The sequence below is a fragment of the Chiloscyllium plagiosum genome, chromosome 20 (genome assembly GCF_004010195.1).
Source record: "Chiloscyllium plagiosum isolate BGI_BamShark_2017 chromosome 20, ASM401019v2, whole genome shotgun sequence".
NCBI classification, from domain to species: domain Eukaryota; kingdom Metazoa; phylum Chordata; class Chondrichthyes; order Orectolobiformes; family Hemiscylliidae; genus Chiloscyllium; species Chiloscyllium plagiosum.
The window spans coordinates 445,438-459,169 of NC_057729.1; the positions used below are offsets into that span (position 1 = coordinate 445,438).

Consider the following 13,732-nt stretch of genomic DNA (forward strand, 5'->3'; position numbering starts at 1 on the left):
ACTGTGTCCTCAATTATACCCACAAACTCTTGCCATTTTTGCTCTACTGTCTTCCCTGCTAGGCTCTGCATCCAGTCTATTTTTGTCAGTTCCTCTCTCATGCCCTCATAATTACCTTTATTTAACTCTAACACCATTACATCCGATTTTGCCTTCTCTCTTTCAAACTGCAGACTGAACTCTACCATATTATGGTCGCTGCTTCCTAAGTGTTCCCTTACTTTAAGATTTTTTATAAAGTCTGGTTCATTACTCTGCTCATCTAATAGATCAGAAAATCTAGGCCTTTGACTTTTCGTTTCCTCCCCAACTCTCAGCAACTGGAACTTTAAATCCATCCCATGGATCACACAGGAAAATTGTTTAGAATGATGTCCCTGAATCCTTCTGAGCATCAAATGCAACAATAGGAACTTTTTATAGCACTTTTACATTAGAGATAGTCCTGGGGAGTTTCACACATGAATACAAATGAATTAGGAATGGAAGTGGGCCATTCAGCCCCTGGAACCTGTTCTACCATTCAATATGATCAATTCTGATGTAACTATAATCTCAAATCCATTGTCCTAACTACCCTGATAACCTTTCATCTCCATTGCTTATCAAGAATCTGTCTAACTCTACCTTAAAAATATTCATGGACGCTGCTTTCATTACCTTTTGAGAAGAAAAGGCCAAATGCTTACAAAGTTCAGAGAGAAAAAAGTTCCCCCAATCTCTGTTTTGAGTGGATGACCCCTGATTTTTAAACCAGTGACTCCCTCGTTCTAGGTCCTTCCATAAGAGGACCATCCTCTCCACATTCACTTGGTTAAGACCCTCAGAACCTTCAATCCAGTCACCGCTTTTCTTAATTCCAGTTGATATTAGCCTCGCTTGTCATCAGGAGACAACCCTGCAACCCTCCTCTACAAAAACAGTAGAGGTCCAGAAAGCCTCTCTGAACCATCTTCAATGCATTGACACTGGAACAGGAGTAGGCCATTTAATCTGCTAATCCTGCTGCACCATTTAAAACAATTATGGCTGAATGAATCCCTCAATTCTTTTGACTCACACTATTCCCATAACCCTTTATGTCATTGAAAATCAAAGAATTGGCAATCAACTACTTTAAATATACTCAAGGACTGAGATGAAGAGAGACTGTGTTCATTGAGTCCAATATCACCATGTTGTCATTGAATGTGTCGGGCAATTTTACATCCAGTTAAAATGTCAACCTAATAAAATCCGAATGATTCTGACAGGGAACTTGACCAAACATGTTGAATCCAAGATCCACAGGAAAACACAAGCAAAACCACAAACCCACACAAATCCAGAGGGCCAGGAGCTGGCAGAAGAAGGTGAGCTTTCTGATTTCAAAGAGGTGATCAAAGTGTGTTATAATTATTGACGCAAGGGTTATTTTGTGCTTTTTAAAAGTGGTGAGATCCAGGCAGTAGAAAGTTTGGGTTGACATGAGTTTGGTACAGGGCACAGCTCTGTCTTTAGTGTTACTGCATCTTTCACCCTTACCCTGAGTAACCAGCCTGAACCTCAAATGCACCATGATGTTTGCAAAATTGACGTGAGAGACAATTAGAGAGAGTGAAATGAAATTTCGGATTCACTGGTTTGTCTTCTCTGGGAAATTCAAATGGATGATGAGAGTTTATGCTGTCATTCTGGGCAGGATGGGGAGGTGTTGGTGGGGATGCTGCTGCCTGAATATGCTATCATCAGTTGGGTATGCACCAAAAGGAAGTGGAGAATGTGAGAGAGGCCAAAACCAGACCTTTCTAGCAAAATTAAGGTGAGTTACACTCATAAAACATGAAGCACCGACTCTCCTTGAGTTTCTCTCCTCCTGATCCCTGCTCTTTCTCCAAATCCATTTACATTCTTCTCTGCAATCCTTGTCTAATTGAGTTGTGAGCCATACCCTATTCTCTGTATAACCCTCTCAATTACCCCCCCCCATGGTAAACGTTTCCTGTTCGAATAATCCTGTTGCATAAACAAACCTCCTAACTGTTCCCCACTGCTTCCAATGACAGTTTTCAGTCTGTGACACCTTGTTTACCACTTTACAAACCAGTCTCCACAATCTCACCATAGATTCACTCTCAGAACACTGTCCAAAACAATTTTGTTTGTCCAAACCAGCATAATCTCTGTATAAACCCGTTTATCTTTGGTCTAAACATCCTTTCCCTCTGCTCTAATCACTTTAATATTTGTTAATGCTTTCTTACCCTCTGTCTAAACATCCTTAACCTCTGCTCAAATCCATATCTTCTGCTGTAACTTCTTTAAATAAAACACTGTGTCAAAATCAATTTAATAATCACTCAGTCCCCTTTAATGTCTGCCTAAATATCAGTAATCTCTGTTAAACCCTCAGAGAAACTGGATGCCTCCTAGCAGAGCGCTTTAGGGAACATCTCCGGGACACCCGCACCAATCAACCACACCGCCCCGTGGCCCAACATTTCAACTCCCCCTCCCACTCTGCCGAGGACATGGAGGTCCTGGGCCTCCTTCACCGCCGCTCCCTCACGACCAGACGCCTGGAGGAAGAACGCCTCATCTTCCGCCTCGGAACACTTCAACCCCAGGGCATCAATGTGGACTTCAACTGTTTCCTCATTTCCCCTTCCCCCACCTCACCCTAGTTCTAAACTTCCAGCTCAGCACTGTCCCCATGACTTGTCCGGACTTGTCCTACCTGCCTATCTCCTTTCCCACCTATCCACTCCACCCTCTCCTCCCTGACCTATCACCTTCATCCCCTTCCCCACTCACCCATTGTACTCTATGCTACTTTCTCCCCACACCCACCCTCCCCTAGCTTATCTCTCCACCCTTCAGGCTCTCTGCCTTTATTCCTGATGAAGGGCTTTTGCCCGAAACGTCGATTTCGAAGCTCCTCGGATGCTGCCTGAACTGCTGTGCTCTTCCAGCACCACTAATCCAGAATCTGGTTTCCAGCATCTGCAGTCATTGTTTTAACATCATTTAAATAACTAACCTGTCTAAATTTTCTGGGAATCATAGACTGGTTCAAGCACAGGAGGACAAACAGCCTGTTGAATTCATACGAGCTCCCTACAACAAAAATTCTGTTATTCTTATTTGCCTGCTATTTTCCCATTGCTGTGCAAACATTTTCTCTTCATATAATTACTGAATAACCCTTTGAAAACTATGGTTGGATCTGCCTGTACTACATTTAGGCAGAACATTCCACATACCAACCACTTGTTGCATAAAAGACTTTTCCTGATGTCTCCATGATCTGTTGCTAAACACTTTAAATCACTGTCGTTTGATTAGATTCCCTACAGTGTGGAAACAGGCCCTTCAGACCAACAAGCCCACACCGACCCTCCGAAGAGTAACCCACCCAGTCCCATTTCCCTCTGACTAATGCACCTAACACTATGGGCAATTTAGAATGGCCAATCCACCTGACCTGCACATCTTTGGACTATGGGAGGAAACCAGAGCACCCAGAGGAAACCCATACAGACACGGGGAGAATGTGCACACACCACACAGACAGTCACCCAAGGCTAGAATTGAACCTGGGACCCTGGAGCTATGAAGCAGCAGTGCTAACCACTGAGCCACCATTCCACCCAACCTTCACTCTTCCATAAATGAGGACTGCTCCTCTCTATGTACTCAGTTCAGACCCATCATGATGAAACCTCCTCTGAATATACATGGGACTTATACAGAACCAGGCCATCGAGCTAACCAATTCATCTCAGTCTTTATGCTCCATTCACATCTTTCCACGACTAAAACTATCATCATACCTTCTTCCCTTGTCCCTCATAGACTCATTGGATTTCCCTTTAAATGTATCTACACTATTGACTTGCCTCATTCCCTGCGACAGTGGGTTCCACATTGTCACTACTCTGTGTTTTATCAGAGTTCCTGATTGCATTTCTTAGTGATTATCTTGCTGACACCTACTTTACCATTGTCTACGTAATCTATTAAAATATGAGTGACAGAGAACTCCCAAATTCCACTAATTAAAGAAAATAATATCAATTTATTCTTTAACTCTAAAGTGAACATTAAACAACAACTATTTACAACTCTATACTCTCTTTCTCTTAACTGCTTATTATCTGTCTCCAACTCTGTAACAATATACTTCTTAAATGTGGATTACCTGGTTTTTTGCTATCACCTAGCTATTATGTGGGGAGACTAGTGCTGTTACCACTGGATTGTTATTCCAGCAACCCAGATAATGCTCTGGAGAGCTGGGTTCAAATCCTACCACAGCAATATAAAACACCTGAAGTTAAGAGTTTAATGCTGACCATGAAACCATTGTTGATTGTTTGGAAAAACCCATCGGATTCCCTAATGTCCTTTAGGGAAGGAAACTGTCATCTTGGTCTGGTCTACTTGTGACTCCAGACCGTCAGCAATGTGGTTGACTCTTAACTCCCCTGTGGGCAGTTAGGAATGTACAATAAATGCACCCTTATCTCACAAGTAAGAAATTAGATTTCTTGGTCTTGCCCCTTTCTTAAATTATTCACCAGTCCAGGGAAGTTACAGCTTTCCTTAAAAGGTTATTAAATATATGTAGCTATGCCTCTGTTATCTCTTCACTAAATTCTGTCAAAATACATGAATGCAATCAATCTAGAACAGGGGTTTTATCCTCTTTGAGTTTATTTAGTTTGTTCCATATACTCTTTTTTAATTGTCCCTGAATTCTATTCAATGCCATTTTAAATATCTCATCTACTTTACTGCATTCGCTATTTATTTTTGCTTATTTCATTCTCACGTTGTTGTTCCCTTGCATTTTTTAATCAATTGAAGCATTCTTGATCAATTTTACAGACTAACCCCCCCCCTCCCCACCCTCGCACCCAGTCCCCTCAAACCATTTCATTCAGGCTCTGTAGCATGTTCTTCCCTGATTAAGTCAGATGCAAAGTGTTCATTTTGTACCTTAGGTATTTCCATTGCTTCTGTGTGCAAACCTTCTTTTTGATCCATAATTCTAGTACTCCTTCTTTTACACCCTTTCGCTATTTATATGTCAAGAGAAGACTTTCGAATTGCTTTGTGTTAGCTGTCAGTCTTTTTCATACACTCTGTGTCTATGATTTCCATTTTTACTTCCCTTCTGGACTGTCCACATTCAGCCTTGTTCTTACATGTATTGTTAATCTAATGCCTGTCAAACGCACTCTTTTTCTGCTTCATCTTCATCTTACTCTATATCTTCTCTGTTATGCATAGAGCTTTGGATTTATTTGCCTTCATGGAAATGTGCCTTGACTATACTGAGCTCTCTCATTTTCAAAGGCTCTATATTAATTTTGGCTGCCAATTTTTCATCCCACTTTATCTGGGTTAAATTCAATCTCACTCCATCACACTTGAACCTTCTACAATTAATTATTTTTACTCTGAATTTTAGCTTGTTCTTTCCATAGTGAATGTAAACTGTATGATACTATGATTGCTATTCCCAAAATGCTACCTAGCACTTAACCCACCTAATTCTTCTGATTCAGCAATGCCTCCTTCCTTGTCAGGACAGAAACATGAACTGACCTAGCACATTCTTCAGAAAGTCTTCCCCTCACAGGCATCAGCACTATTATTAATCAAGTCTATGTTGCGATAATCAAAGTCTCTCACTACAATAAGTTGATTGTTTTTGCATCTCTCAGAAATATTCTTCTAAATTTGTTCTTCAGGTGCCTAAATGAAGAGATCACTGAGATCCTTGACAGTTCAACTTGTGCTCAAGCTTTTATCTGTTTGAATGTTTCTACCCTCTGCTCAGATCTCCTTAGCCGCTGCACAAACATCCTTACCTACTAGATTAGATTACTTACAGTGTGGAAACAGGCCCTTTGGCCCAACAAGTCCACACCGACCCGCCAAAGCACAACCCACCCCCCTACATTTACCCCTTCACCTAACACTACGGGCAATTTAGCATTGCCAATTCACCCAAACTGCACATCAGTGGACTGTGGGAGGAAACCGGAGCACCCGGTGGAAACCCGAACAGACACTGGGAGGATGTGCAACCTCCACATTCCTGATGAAGGGCTTTTGCCCGAAACGTCGATTTTACTGCTCCTCGGATGCTGCCTGAACTGCTGTGCTTTTCCAACACCACTCTAATCTATACTCTGTATATAACCCAGGACAAAGTGAAGTATGCAGATGCTGGAGATCAGAGTCGAGAGTGTGTTGCTGGAAAAGCACAGCAGGTCAGGCAGCATCTGAGGAGCAGGGGAATCGATGTTTCGGGTATAAGCCCTTCATCAAGAATGCCCAAACATTGATTCTCCTGCTCCTCAGATGCTGCCTGACCTGCTGTGTTTTTCCAGCACCACACTCTCCACTCTGTATACGACCCCTCCATTCCCCCCAAACTAATCTCTGAATTTGACTCCTCAAACTCTGTATCCAAACCTTTGAACTCCAGAACTGATTCCTCAATCTCTTTATCCATCCTCTGAATTCTGTTTCTGACCCTTTCAACTCTGCATTGGCCACCTCAAGCTCTGAATCTATCTGCTCAAAATCAGTATCTGACCCCACAAGCGCTAACCGAAACCTTGAACTCTGTCCCTCAAACATCTTTCTACTCCCTCAAGCTCTGTATCCAACTGTGATGAACTGGGACAGTCTGTGAGTGACTGTAACCCCTGGATATCAAGGAATGTACGGCATTGGATTGAGAGAAAAAGGATGTTTATGGCAGATGAGAGCAGAAGCCTCGAAGGATTATAGAATGTGCAAGAGAGAGTTGAAAAGAGAGATTAGGAGAACAAAGAGGGGATACAGAAGGATACTAACAGGTAGAATATTTCATTTGATTTAGTTTTGTCACATGTACCTAAGTACAGTGAAAAGTTTTGCTTTGTGTGCAGTTCAGGCAGCTCATAACAAACAAGGACATTCGGATCATAGAGTGTTTCGACAGAGTAAGGCTGCATGGGATGTGCACAAAAACAAGGTGAACATTAGGTTTGAAATTAGGTTCATTCAACAGGGAAGAAGCTGTTCTTGAACCTGTTGGTACATGTGTTTAAGCTTCTCCATCTTCTGCCTAATGGAAGAGGATGGATGAGAGTGCTACCAGGAAGGGAGGGGTCTTTGATGATGTTGGCAGCCTTTCCGTGGCATCAAGAAGTGTAGATGGAGTCTATCGATGGGAGGTTAGCAAAGTATTTGAGAAGATTTGTTTGAGAAGGTTAGCTTCTGTGATGGTCTGGGCTGTGTTCACAACTTATGGTCCTGGAGAGCTTTTGCCGTACCCAGATAGAATGTTTTCTGTGGTGCATCTGTAAAAGTTGGTGAGGGTCCTTATGGATATGCTGAATTCCCGAAACCTCCTGAGGAAGTAGGGGCTTTGTTGTGGCTTCTTGACTATCACATGTACATGGGAGGTCCAGGACGGATTGTTGGTTATTGTCAATCCTAGAAACTTGAAACTCTTGACTGTCTCCACCTCAACTCCATTGATGTCGATAGGAGCATGTCCTCCTCCTTCCTTCCTCAAGTCAATGATCAGTTGTTTAGTTTTGCTGACATTGAGGGAGAGTTAAAGGAAAAACCTAAGTTTTACAGGTAAAATAATATCAAGGGAAACTATAGGGCCCACTCAGGAGCACAATGGTAATTTGTGCATGGAGCGAGAAGATGAGTTAGGGTTCAAGATGAATACTTTGGGACGGTTAGCACTAGTGAGAGGGGCAACGTGAGTACAGAAATCAGGAGAAGGTGTCTGATACAATTAAAGAAATTCAGGAAGACAGAGAGCAGGTTCTGAGTGGTCTGGCAAAATTAAAAGGAGATAAACCTCCAAAGCCAGATAAAACGTATCCCACGTTCTTGTCTGAGGCAAGGGAGGAAATAGAAAGAGCACTTGCAAAAATATTCAATTCCTCTTTGGCCACAGGAGAGGTACTGGAGGATTGGAGGACAGTCAATGTGATACCCTTATTCAAAAAGGGAGGAAGGGATAGACAGTCAGTGGTGAGGAAACTATCTGAAGCAAATCTGAGAGACAGAATTAATCTGCATTTTGAGAGGCAAGGATTAATCAAGAACAGTCAGCACGGTTGTTTTCATTCTGGATCAGTGGTGCTGGAAGAGCACAGCAATTCAGGCAGCATCCGACGAGCAGCAAAATCGACGTTTCAGGCAAAAGCCCTTACCACGGTTGTTTTCATGTCTGACCAATTTGATTGAATTTTTCAAAGAGGTGACCAAGTGTGCAGATGAGACTAATGCATTTAACATAGTCCACTTGGACTTCAACAAGGGTTTTGATAAGGCCACATATGGGGAACTGATAGCAAAGGTAAGATCCCATGGGATCCAAAGAAATCTGGCAAAATGGATCCACAATTGGCCGAGAAGCAAGAAGCATAGGTTGATTATTGAGGTGTGTTTTTCTGCCTGGGGTCCCATAGGGGTCATTTTGCTCTTTGTGGTTTAGAGAAATGGTTGAGACTTCATAGAATGTAAAAGGTTGATCAGTAAGTTCACAGATGGTACAAAAATTGGTCATCTGGTAAATATTGTGAGGAAGGCCTTAGATTATGGAGGGATATAGATGGGCTGGTCAGATGAGTTGATTAGTGGCAAATGGTATGCAATCCAGATAAATGTGGCATGATACATTTGGACAGGACAAACAAGGGAATATACGGTGGATGTTAGGAACCTTGGAGTGCACCAAAGACACAGGGAACACGTACATTGGACCCTTGAGGTTTCAGAATAGGGGGTCAAGAAGGCATGTGGTATAGTTGCCTTTATTAGTTGAGGCATAGAGTTTAAGAGCAGGGAGGTTATGCTGGAGCTGTATAAACACTGGTTAACATCTAGAGTATTGGAGAGCGTGCAGAGAAGACTTACCAGGATATTGCCTTGATGGGAGCATTTCAATTATAAAGCAAGATTGGACAAACTGGGGTTGGTTTCCTTAGAGCAGAGAAGATTAAGAGGGGATGTGATTGAGATGTATAAAATTATAAGCAGCATAGATAGTGCAGACAAGAAGAAACGGTTCCCCTTGATGGAGGGATGATTGGCCAGGTGAGTTTTGAGGTAAACAGAGGTTTAGAGGAAATGTGAGGAAAGCCTTTTTTCACCCAGAGGATGGAAATCTGGACCTCGCTGTCTGTAAGGGTATTAGGGGCAAAAACCCTCATAACATTTTAAAAATATTTAAATGTGGACTTGCGATGCCAAGGCATACAAGGTTATGGGGCAAGTGCTGGAAAATGTGATTAGAATAGTTAGGTATTTGCTTTTGGCCAGCACAGCATAATGGGCTGAAGGACCTGCTTCTGTGTTGTAGATCTCTATGACTGGGACAACGATGCCAGACTTGAAAGGCTGTGTCAGACTATGTCAGACTGCGAATGACTGGGCCAGACTATAGCAGGTTAGATCAAACTGTGAAGGATTTGGTCAGACAGTAGGGCATGGGTCAGATAGAGGATAGGGTCAGACTTGAGAGACTGGGTCAGACCATGAGGGACTGGATCAGACAATAAGAGACTAGGACAGACTGTGAGGGATGGAGACAGACTTTGTCAGACTGTGAGGGTGGATTAAGCATTGAGGAACTGGGTCAGACCATGAGGGACTGGGTCAGACTACAAGGGACTGGGTCAAACAGATAGACTTGGTCAAACTGTAAAGGGGCAGGTCAGACAACAGTGAGGGACAATGTCAGGACATCAGAGATGGTGTCAGACTGTGAGGGATAGATGAGACTTATGAGAGATGGTATTATAGTCTGAAGGATGGGGGTCAGACTGCGAGGGATGTGGTTAGACTCTGGGAGCCGGGATCAGACTGTGAGGGACGGGATCAGACTGTGAGGGACGGGATCAGACTGTGAGAGGTGGGGTCAACCTGTAACAGACTGTATCAGTGTGTGTGAGATCTTTTGATCTGGTTTTGTCTACTGGCCAGTACCAGCCTATGGTTTGTTAGTTTATTCTTAATGCGGCTCCACATCCCTGTGAGTTTGCTAAGTGCTGCCTGTGATCTTCATTTTTCTCTTCAGGTGAAAGAAAATGTTTAAATGGGAAACAGCATCTCTTAAAATGGACACAAGTATGCTCCCTGGCTTCCAGTACACCTAAATCTGTCGACCTACACTCCCAGTTCCTTATCAAAAAATCCAGCCCTTTCTCAAATGGACGTCTTGTCCTTTATCAACCAGGAGAGGCTGTAGTTTGCCCTGCTGACTGCAGAGGTCCGATGATCTCTCCACGACTGGTTCTATCACCAAACCCAAGCCTTTCCGAATCATCCAAAGTTGCTTGGACACTGACTGACTCTGAGAATTCAACTGTATCACTCTGCTCTCAGATTCCTGTGTGGTCACTTTCTAAAATCACAGCAATATCTGAACCCCAGAAGCTATCTATAGTGAAGGGTGGTGTGAATGAGCTCACCAACTCCAACAGCACCAGTGTTTGTGTCTTGCCGGTAGCTGCAGTCCCAGAGCAAGCAAACAGTGATGCCTTGTCTGATGACCAAAACTCATCTGCTACTCATGTTGCAAATTCAAAAACTGCGCAGCTTTTGCACTTAGGAACTGAGACAATTCTTGTCAGCCAATCATCTGGGAGTTCGATGTGTCCAACTGCTGTCTCTGGATTGCCACTGCAAATGGAAATACAGCAAAGGTCCACTGAGTCTATCAAAGACCACGTCCTAAAAGAAACAGAAGCTCTTCAGACTCATCAGGCAGAGGTGAGTCCATACAGAGGGGATGGTGATTATGAACAGTGCAGCCAGCTGTCACTCCATGCTTAACCATCAATATTGAAGACTAAAAGTCACACAATACCAGGTTATAGTCCAACAGGCTTATTTGGAAGCACTAGCTTTCAGAGCGCTGCTCCTTCATCAGGTGGCTGTGGAGCAGGACCATAAGACACAAGGCTTATAGCAAAATATTACAGTGTCATGCGACTGAAATGATATATTGAACAAACCTAGATTGCTGTTAAGTCTTTCATCTTTTAGAAAGGGTTGCAGATTTCAGTTCATTAATATGTAAATCCCAGAACTTCTTTTAAGTCACCTTCTCGAGATAAGGTTTTATAAAAACAAGGTGATATCTCAGCCCAGACAATGCATTAGAGGTGTGAGGTTAGAGTCTGTCTGTATCCCAGTCTTGAGTCAGATTGGATCATGGTGTTGTGTGATTTTTAACTTTGTCCACCCCAGTGCAACACCGGCTCCTCCACATCATATTCAAGAATGACATTCCAGTGCAGTACTGATGGGGTGCTGCTGTGGCAGAGGTACTGTTCAGCCCATGCTGACCTCTCAGGTGACATAAACAATGCCAATGACACTATCTGAACATGTGTTCTGGTCACTTACTGGAATGAAAGCTTTCCAGCCCATCACCATACTTGCGCCAGCTCTTTGACTGAGCTGGCCAGAGCTCATAATTTACTCCCCCTCCCTCATCCCCTCTCCCAGGTCCCCAGGCCCTCCCCCTCCCTTCAGTGTTCGGCAGGCTGTTTAAAAAGCTCTCTCAGTGCACAAGGAGTCCTTCAGCCCATACTCCTCAATCCCCATTCACTTCTCTTACCACATATGCATACAGGGAGGCTTTGACCTCAGTGTTCTTGCTGGCTAGGATCATCGTTCCTCTTATTGTGAATAAATAATAATCCTGAGGGACTTGCCCAGGCTGGGTATGTTTGTGAATGTACAGTGAGTTCCCCACCTCCCGGCGTACCCTGTATTGCTGAGGTGACTCCACTGAGCTTCATGCTCCTTCATCCCCATTGAATCTGTTATGCAGGAGCAGAACAGATTCCAACACAAATCAGGTTAAGTGATCTTTTTATCAGGATTGGCCATTCAAACTTATTTGTATGAGGGTTTTAAACAAGTTAGACTAGGGAGGGTAACCAAATATAGCTGGAAGGAGTAGGAATGAGATGGAAACAGAGGGACTACAAGAAATGTGTTAAGGAAAGGAGCAAATGTGTTGCAGGAGTTATTAATCAGTCTGCCTCTCAATGTCTGTAGTGACCATGTGCTGCGGATATAAATTAATATCTGCGGTGATGAGGCTACTGCACTAACCAGTAGGTAGCTCAGTTAGGACCGGGAATGGGTTCTTCATCTTCCTGCTTACTCATTGTTTGGAAGAAAGGAGGAGGTGCGGCAATTGATATTTTGAAATGCACAGGATTGACTTGATGGGTCTAAGACTGAAGCTGTTTAACCAGTACTTTGAATCTTATTTATAAACATACACCTGAGGGAATGAGATTTTCCCATTCACTTTATTTGGATCCCTCATAATTTTACAACCCATAATTAGGTTTCCCCTCAAAACTATAATTATCCAGCACAGGTAACGACCTGATAAATCTTTGTATCCTCTCCTCTCCAATCCCTAACCGGTTTATCTGTAGGATCCACCCCCACTGTTTGAACAGGCAGCTCTGTATACAGCATTTACAATGAGTATCAAGTTACTTGCTTTTGAAAAAATGCAATCATCTTTTCCATAATCCTTGGACAAACAGTCCTTTTTCCCAATACAGTCCATAATTGAAACTATAGAAAATAAAAAGATTCAGTTCTTACAATTAGTACAGAGGAACTGGATTGATCAGAGGATTATTCCAGCTCTAGTTTTAAATGACTGAAAACAACTTTTAAAAATTACTAAACTATTTTTAACTTGTATGGTAGTTGGTGTTTTATTTTTACCAAAATTACTTTCTTTAAAAATATTGTTATTGGTGGCCATGTGCCAAACAATTCACCTCAATGAGTTTTGAGCAGATTTGTAGCTCAGGTTGAGGTTCTGGATGTAGATTTGTTCGCTGAGCTGAAAGGTCTATTTTCAGATGTTTCGTCACCATGCTAGCTAACATCTTCAGTGAGCCTCTGGTAAAGCACTGGTAGTATAGCCCGCTTTTTATTTATGTATTTAGGTTTCCTTGGGTTGGCAATGTCATTTCCTGTGGTGATGTCATTTTCTGTGGTGATGTCATTCCCTGTTCTTTTCCTCAGGGGATGGTAAATGGGATCCAAGTCAATGTGTTTGTTGGTAGAGTTCTGGTTGGAGTGCCATGCTTCTACGAATTCTCACACACGTCTCTGTTTGGCTTGTCCTGGGATGGATGTGTTGACCCAGTCAAAGTGGTGTCCTTCCTCATCTGTATGTAAAACTACTAGTGACAGTGGATCATGTCTTTTTGTGGCTAGTTGAAGTTCATGTATCCTGGTGGCTAGTTTTCTGTCTGGTTGTCCAATGTAGTGCTTGTTACAGTCCTTGCAAGGTAAATGACATTAGTTTTGTTTGTTGTCAATGGAACACCCATGGAACACCAACGGAACTCCGATATCAGGGTTCTTAGCAGAGGCAGTAATGCAGAGAGTCGAACAAACAGCTCTGCCAACCATCCAACCCAACGTTTGGGTCCACTACATGGATGACGACCTTTGTCATCACTAAACAAAACAAATTAGAGGAAACCTTCAAGACCATCAATAATACCCTTACTGGCATAAAATTCACTAAAGAGGAGGAAAACAATAACAAATTGCCATTCCTAGATGTTACAGTAGGACGAACAACCAATGGGGAACTTCAAACCAGTATCTGCAGGAAAATAACACATTCAGACCAACTACTGAACTACAGGAGCAATCATCCCAACAC

At 42.8% G+C, this 13,732-nt stretch overlaps 1 protein-coding gene across 1 annotated transcript in view; it reads left to right on the plus strand.

The window, feature by feature from the left end:
* LOC122559935 (zinc finger E-box-binding homeobox 2-like) overlaps positions 1 to 10,845 on the plus strand; it is a 21,743-nt gene extending 10,898 nt beyond the window's left edge. The window contains exons 3-4 of the mRNA XM_043710043.1: positions 1,254 to 1,352; positions 10,088 to 10,845. Of these exons, the coding sequence (XP_043565978.1) occupies positions 1,254 to 1,352; positions 10,088 to 10,845 (857 nt within the window). The remainder of the gene's footprint in view (positions 1 to 1,253; positions 1,353 to 10,087) is intronic.
* Positions 10,846 to 13,732: the final 2,887 nt, after the last annotated feature.